This window comes from Notothenia coriiceps, unplaced genomic scaffold (assembly GCF_000735185.1).
Source record: "Notothenia coriiceps isolate Sejong01 unplaced genomic scaffold, NC01 NC01_scaffold00026095, whole genome shotgun sequence".
Taxonomy (NCBI): domain Eukaryota; kingdom Metazoa; phylum Chordata; class Actinopteri; order Perciformes; family Nototheniidae; genus Notothenia; species Notothenia coriiceps.
The window spans coordinates 185502-193893 of NW_011358796.1; the positions used below are offsets into that span (position 1 = coordinate 185502).

The 8392-nt window shown below is 52.2% G+C and overlaps 1 protein-coding gene across 1 annotated transcript in view; it reads right to left on the reverse strand.

Annotated features, from left to right (window-relative positions):
* Positions 1-644: 644 nt before the first annotated feature.
* Positions 645-8392, reverse strand: part of LOC104956492 (uncharacterized) — an 8181-nt gene continuing 433 nt past the window's right edge. Inside the window, exons 2-4 of the mRNA XM_010783972.1 lie at positions 4762-6540; positions 1194-1368; positions 645-1140 (exon numbers count right to left, since the gene is read on the reverse strand). Coding sequence (XP_010782274.1) covers positions 645-1140; positions 1194-1368; positions 4762-6028 — 1938 coding nt within the window. The 5' untranslated portion in view covers positions 6029-6540. The remainder of the gene's footprint in view (positions 1141-1193; positions 1369-4761; positions 6541-8392) is intronic.

Sequence of the window (8392 nt, forward strand, 5' to 3'; positions counted from 1 at the left end):
TCTGAGAGTGGGCGTACCTGTTCTTGTTGTGCTGTGGTAGTCATGGTGACAAGCCATGCCAGAGCCCTTGCCGCCGTTGCCTGTGAAGCAACCCAAGGGGGGCCCCCCCCCGAAAGGGCTGTGAAGGGGTCTCCACACACTGCACCTCACACCGGCTCTCATCCTGTCTCTGTTTAGGAGAAGGCTCATAAACAGGACCCTGAGGCGTGTTCACGCTCCAACTCGCGGAGGTGTGTGCAGTGCTATTCACCTTGTGCGTAATAAACGCGCTAGGTTTATTACGACTATGTGTAGGCACAACTGGGACAGAGGAAAAACCGCGCTGCTTGCTACCCGACAGGATAGAAGTAGCCGATTTAAATGTCAAGCCCTGCTGTCTGTTAACCGACTGGTTAAATACCGCAGGCTTATACAGCGAGCCTTGCTGCTTGCTAACCGACAGATTAGAAACAGCCGGCTCAAACGGCGAGCCCCTCTGTTTGTTAACCGATAAATTCAAAACAGAAGGATTATGCAACAAGTCCTGCTGCCTATTAACCGATAGATTAATGGCAGCCGGCCTGACTAGTGTGGGGGATATGTGAGACACAGTTGCTACAGACACACTGTTGGAATTTGAATCGTTTTTATTCATAATTCTCTCTTCAAACATAACCCCCCCAAAGAGTCATCTTCGGTTCTGCTTCCTCGGAGGCTCTCTCGGAGGAGCAGACCAGGAGCGGGGGTTCTTCGTTCCCCTCTGACTCGTCGCCTGCAGATCCCTTCTCTGTGGCGGAGGAGCGGAGACCTGGGACGGAGCCCCTGCAGCTGCCGAAGGGCGATACTGACGCCGTTGCTGATCTCGCCGCTGCCCGCGATGCCCCCGCTGAGACTGTTGCGGGTGCTGCGGAGTGCTGTCGTTGCTGTCGCTGCTGCCGCTGAGGATGTTTGTCCTGAAGCCAGCTAGCGTGACGCCTTATGTCGTCTGCCTGTTCTGCCGCAGACTTCATAGCCTCCACCATGGTGTGAAACTGGGGACCGAACAGTCCGTCCGGACTGATTGGAGCCTCTAGTAAATCCTTTCCTGCACCTTCCGGAATAGCCCCCTGCTGTAACCAGAGGTACCGGTGGGCCTGCGTCGCCCCACAACGCAATCCGCGCCTGCGAGACTGCGACTGACGCGCACAGGGTAAGTGCAGTACTAGCCGCTTTACCTATACTCCTCAGCCTCCACTGAGGACATGGTCTTCGACTGCTCCTGGAATGCACACTGGTGTATGCGGTCGGTCTGCCGGGCGACAAACCGATCTTTTGGGGCAGCCAACATAGGTTGCCGTCCGGTAACCGTGCTGGCCTGCTTAGCCCCAAAGAACGCCGTGAGGTTCGGCTCTAGAGGAGGCACGGTCGGAAACCCCACATCCGTGAACNCAAGGTTGGCTGAGTTACGAACGGAAAAAACCTAATGCTGGCTTTGAGAATATCTTTCAGGTTAAGTGAATAATCATTGGTCTGTAGAGTAGTAACTACGCCTCATTGTCGATTCATGAAGGGTAGTTTACGGACTGTTACTCCTTCTATGAGAGGCGCAGTTCATCTAAATCTTTCGCTCAAGGCGAATACGATGGCCAACACGTGTGCAGTACTGTATATCTAGGATACTGGACGTAGTAACACGAACATAAACAACGACATCTGGGTACGTTCCGTATGACGTTAGGAGGTAGCGCTATATCTACTCCCTGGAGACAGAGAGTTTTCTTCAGCACAATCATGGGACAGCCTGAAGTGGACCCGACCAAGAAGCGCAACACGTCATCACACAAAAAGCATTGGTATGGAGTGCGTAACCGCAGTTCATATATCTAGCATAAGATCGTCTAACAGCTGTGAATCGCTATTGGTAATCGTCACAGGATGTTCTACAACACAGTGCTTCGTTCCTTACCATAAGCAATAGAACACATCTGAAATAGCCAGCGTGTCAATTCGCGTCCGTGTAAAATGAACGTAACACATTCCCAGGGAAATACACCATTTAATTAATCAATATTCATCAGTCGGGACGAGATAGCCATTAATTTATCTGTCTATTTACTAATTGATAGACGAGTCTCACTATATAAAAACATTAATCGAGGGAAAAAGCACATGTCAGTTGCCCCAGAAAGATATACGTAATAAAATCCTTACAGTTACAGATCGATTCTAACACTATTATTCTGAGTGTTATAAATAATGCAGCATTGTACAAATGTAAAGAGATATGCAATAGGACATGGGTTTGTTTAACATTGTCAGCCCATGTGCAGTTGTGATTCTCACTATACAGATCGACGGTGAAATGACAGAGGATCGTTGAAATGCTCCAGAGTGTCCCTCAGTGCGGAGGTGGCATTCCTCAGATGCCAACACGAAACAGGCTGTACATCGTTAACAGCGGTGTAACAGCTTTGGAATGCCATGATCTTTCTATTACAACAGCGACATTGAGAGTCGGATGACAATGGCTACGACTCAGCAGCTAGTATGGGAGAAAGAAGATCTGTAAAGTTTTCTGCTCAGCAACACAGAGGCACTGGAAAGCTTATTTCACAAGCGACTGTCACGTCTGAATGCATGGTCCATCGCCAATAAAATAGATGACAAAACACATTTAAACACACTTAAGCCCTACAATACACTAAAGAGTCAAAATGCAGCGGCTCGCAGGTGTTCAACATGCCAGAACATTCCCACAGCACGCCGCTCTTCACTACCTTCACTGCTTCCACAGTAAACAGCCCAAGAATACACTTCAAGCACTGGTATTGTACTCTGGGTACCATGCTGCGACTGTTAATGGTCTTGCTTCTACATCAAGGACAGTGTTAAACCGTACACCCCAGCAGTGCAATCCAGATCTGCATCAGCCAAACAGCATCCGCTGCACCCGACTGCGAGGGGGACCCAAGTTCCCATCAGGCAAAAATCACGTGGCTGCTACCTGACTGCCAAAATGGTCGAATGATGCTCCCCATGAAATTCAGGACACAGAAAAGCTGGGGTTAACGTAATGTAACCCAAGCTTCTATGAGTATAGCCGCAGCCTCTAAAGGCCTATCGCTATTGGGTAATGCTCTCGCACGTGTGCAGCACTGACAGAGTTTAATCCACGCCCACCTATGACGTGGGCCCCACCTCCGGGCCCACTTTCCGTATAAATAGGAAGTTAGGCCTACTACGATCTACTTCCCACACAAACAGCTTTTCTTCAGCTATTGCGCCGGAGCCAGTGGGGCCCGACCCTTACAGGGCTTGCGCCTATACTCATAGAAGAGCTGGGTTTTACATTACTGTAACCCCAGTTCTATATCGTATAAGGCTTCGCCCTCCTAAGGGCTATCGCTATTTGGATTAAGGGCGGAAGCAGGATGTGTTAGTTCTACGCCCCACTGGGTTCTCGTCCGTACCAAGAAGCACAAAACACACCTACTCAGTTAATTAACCCATGGTCCATTTCGTCCTGCGTAAAATGGAGCATCACATTCCCAGGGAATATAAGCATTTAAAAAATGAATTATTCTCCATTAAGGGAACGAGGGTAGGCTTACTTATGCTACCTGTTCGTTTATAAGAGATAGGAGAACCGAGTCTCCTTTAATAAAAACGATCAAGAGAGGGGGAAAAGGCAGCTCTCTAAGTGCCTACCGGCAGAGAGGGCACGCAATTAAAAAACCCCGACATTACTCATTCTGACAGGCTATTATTCAAGCACTGAATGTGTCAGAGAGGAATGGGAGACATCAAATAAAACGAATAAAAGACAGAGGTGAACAAGATGCAGCCGTGCATGTCTCCACTGTCATTCTCCGTGCAACGCCGTAGAGAAACTTCCCCTGGTGCTGTGCGCTTTAATGTTCTCCGGGGGATCCAACCCAGAGGAGACATTACGCCTGTGACACCGCCTCACAATAGCCAGTGTGACAGGCGCTGTGTAGATAGAGGCTGCCCTAATGAGCGCTCTCTATTAATGTACAAACAGACGCTGGGATTTGCGTAAAGCAGCCGTGCGTGCAATATAGCCTGCCAGCGCGCGCACGGGACAGAGGAGATGAAAAGTGGCTTCTTCCTCCGATATGTGAGGAGGGGAAAGAAGCCTTCAAGGTTATCACTCTTGATCTAAAAGAGCTTGTTATCACCTTTGGCATAAACGCCGGGTTCGGGCGTAATACAGCTGAGCTGCCATCTCCTTGGATCTGGAGACACGACGGAGCCACCGAGAGAGCAGACAAGTCACTCACCCTTTTAGCTGATGTCAGAGCTAAGAGCAGAGCTACTTTGACTGACAAAAACTTCAGGGGAACCTGATCTAATGGTTCAAAAGGAGCTTTACCCAGTGCGCGCAGCACTAAAGCCAAATCCCATTGAGGCGCTAAAGCGCGTGACACCGGTCTGACTGTGTCTCTGTACTCCTCGTAGGAAACGTTTTGTCAGAGGGTGACTAAACACCGTGCTGATCTCAAAACCTACGTGGCATGAAGAAATGGCAGCAGCATATGTTTTTATCGTGCTATAGGCCAAATTCCTGTCCAGCAACAGCTGGAGGAATGACAGCATGTGAGGCAGGGGACACGTAACGGGGGTCCAAGCCTTTCCCTACACACCAACGCTGGAACGCTGTCCATTTGGCTGTGTAAGACTGCCCTGGTGGACGCGGCCCTAGATCCCTGAATAGTACTCACAACATCTTTAGAGAGGCCAAGCCTCTCTAAGTGTTCCCGCTCAGGGGCCATGCCCACAAACGTTGGCCTAACACTGGATGACCGCTGATCGCTCCCTCCACCTGGAGAGAGCATCCCCCCGCCACGGAATTTCCCACGGTTCCCTGACAGGAGATGCTGTATGCAGGGAACCAGGACGCTCCCGTGCGCTCCGGGGCTATTAAGACCGCTATCAGTCGCTCCTCCTGCACTCGGTCCAGGAACCGAGGGATCAGAGGGACTGGTGGGAAAGCGTACAGTAACACCCTGGGCCAAGGTCTGTGCGCGAACGCGTCCACCCCCAGAGGGGGGTGATCCTGCCTTCTCAGGGAGAACCAGAGAGCACATTGCGCGTTCCCGCGTGCAGCGAACAGATCCACTTCCGCTCTTCCGAACCTGCTCCATACCTGGGAGACCAGCTCGGGGTGGAGGCTCCAGTTCCCTTGTCGAGGACCTCCTCTGGACATGAGGTCTGCCCCTCTGTTCAGCTCGCCGGGAATATATACTGCTCTGACAGAGAGTACGTGTGTGCGCGCCCAGCACAACAGCCTCCTGGCTGTGTCCAGCAGCTGCGCTGATCGTACACCTCCCTGACGATTTATGTATGCTGCCGCTGCCTTGTTGTCCGTTCGAATCAACACATGATGATTCCACAGCAACGGGGCGAAGTGCCGGATTACTCTCCATATGGCGAGTAATTCCAGCGCGTTTATATGAAGGGACATGTGAGGCGGCCACTGTCCCCCCACTGCCTGCGACATGCATGTTCCTCCCCACCCTGAGAGCGATGCGTCTGTAAACACCGAGGTGTGTGACGTCACTCTGCCAAGGGGAACCCCCACTGACAGGACGTGGGGATTTTTCCAGTAGGTCAGATCTAAACCTACGGACAGAGGAATGTACACCATGCGTCTCTTCTGATGCACGGGGTCGATGCGCAGGCGAATAAACCACCTCTGAAGTCTCCTCATGTGAAGGAGACCCAGGGGAATCACCACTTGACCAGCTGACATCATGCCCAACAGCTGCATCACGGAGAGGGCTGTCACCACCCTGCCGGGTGTGACGCGCCCGAGGAGAGCTGTCAGATCCTCCACTCTCCGCTGTGAGAGTCGTGCTCTCATGCGGGCTGAGTTGAATTCCACCCCCAGATATATGATAATCTGGGAGGGAAGAGGACAGCTCTTCTCCCAATTGATTATGAAACCCAGGCTTGACAGGTGAGATACAAGTTGTACCGTCTGTAAAGCAGCTTCCTCTCTGGAGCGGGCCAGCAATAGCAGGTCGTCCAGATAAAATAACACTCTCATCCCTCTTCTGCGTAGCGGCTCCAGCGCCGTCTCCACACACTATGAAAAGTGCGTGGAGCCAGAGAATATCCGAACGGCAGTCGATTGAACTGGTACGCTATTCCCTGGAATGAAAAACGCAGGAATTCCCTGTGTTTTGGGATGATGGTTATGTGGAAGTAAGCATCCTTCAGGTCTATGGAGGTGCACCAATCTCCCTGGTGAACACACTCCATTACCTGTTTGATTGTCAGCATATGAAACGGTCTTTTCATTATCACCCTGTTGAATGCTGACAGATCTAGGATGGGTCTCATCCCCCCGGTCTTTTTCGGGATAAGAAAATAACGGGAGAAAAACCTTCAATTTTCTTTCCCCTGAGGAACCCTGGAAATTGCTTTCTTTAACAGGAGTCTCCGCAGCTCTGACTGGAGCGCAAGACACTGTTCTTGGGATGACAGGAGCGTTTCCTGAATCCCCTCGAACTGCGGGGGGGGAAGGCAAATTGCAGAGAGTACCCTCTGCTGATCAGCCTGCTCATCCATCCGTCCATTAAACATAGCCGCCTCCACTCTGAGCACCGCTCTGAGAGCTGGCGTACCTGTTTTTGTTGTGCTTTGGTAGTCATGGTGACAAGCCATGCCAGAGCCCTTGCCGCCGTTAACCGTGAAGCAACCCAAGGGGGGCCCCGCCCTAAAGGGCTTTGAAGGGGTCTCCACACGCTGCATCACACACCGGCTCTCAACCTGTCTCTGTTTAGGAGAAGACTCATCAACAGGACCCTTAGGCGTGTTCACGCTCCAACTCGTGGAGGTGTGTGCAGTGCTATTCACCTCGTGCGTAATAGCCGCGCTAGGCTTAATACGACTGTGTGTAGGCACAACTGGAACAGAGAAAAAACCGCGCTGCTTGTTACCCGAAAGGATAGAAGCAGCCGATTTAAATGTCAAGCCCTGCTGTCTATTAACCGACTGGTTAAATACCGCAGGCTTATACAGCGAGCCTTGCTGTTTTCTAACCGACAGATTAGAAACAGCCGGCTCAAACGGCGAGTCCCTCTGTCTATTACCCGAAAATTAAAAAACAGATGGAATATGCAATAAGTCCTGCTGCCTTTTAACCGATAGATTAATGGCAGCCGGCCTGACTAGTGTGGGGGATATGTGAGACACAGTTGCTACAGACACACTGTTGAGATTTGAATCATTTTTATTAATAATCCTCTCTTCCCACATAACCGCCCCAAAGAGTTATCTTCGGTTCTGTTTCCTCTGAGGTTCTCTCGGAGGAGCAGACCAGGAGCGGGGGTTCTTCGTTCCCCTCCGACTCGACGCCTGCAGATCCTGTCTCTGTGGCGGAGGAGCGGAGACCTGGGACAGAGCCCCTGCTGATCTCGCCGTTGCCCGCGCTGCCCTCGCTGAGACTGTTGCTGGGGCTGCGGGTGCTGTCGTTGCTGTCGCTGCTGTTGCTGAGGACGTTTGTCCTGAGGCCAGCTAGCGTGACGCCTTATGTCGTCTGCCTGCTCCGCGGCAGACTTCATAGACTCCACCATGGTGTGGAACTGTGGCCCAAACAGTCCGTCCGGACTGACTGGAGCCTCCAGCAGATCCTTTCCTGCACCCTCCGGTATATTCCCCTGCTGTAGCCAGAGATACCGGTGAACCTGTGTCGCCCACGTCGCAATCCGCGCCTGCGAGACTGCGACTGCTGCGCACAGGGTAAGTGCAGTACTAGCCGCCTTACCTATCTCCTCAGCCTCCACTGAGGACATAGTCTTTGACTGTTAGGACATTTCCACCATGGAGTTTTGAGAGCAACGCTATGTTGTTCGCCGCCGCTGACGCCTGAAACGCACACTGGTGCATGCGGTCAGTCTGTCGGGTGACAAACCGATCTTTGGGGGCAGCCAACAGGGGTTGCCGTCCGGTAACCGTGCTGGCCTGCTTAGCACCAAAGAACGCTGTGAGGTTCGGCTCTAGAGGAGGCACGGTCGGAAAATCCACATCTGTGAATCCCTCCACTCTCGTGAGCGGCACGTATGTCCCTATCGGAGCCCTGATTGCTCCACTGAGACTGCCAAGGCACACGAGGGGATAGGCCCTTTGGTACTTCCTTATGGGCCGGAAGCGGTGCCAGATCGGGTCACTCCTAACCCTGTGACACCCGGAGAACACCGCCGCGACATATCATCCGGCGGTGAGCTCTTCCTGAGCTAGGGAACGAGGAGATTTCTCCAGGCGGCCGCCTTAGATATAATCTCCGGAAGTTCTAGGAGGATCCCCGCCCATTCGATAGCCAACGCCGTGGCGTCGAGATAGGGATCACTGGGTCGTACACCGGCCCTGCAGCGGGCCCCATACCTCTCTCCTCCGTCCAGAGGGGACC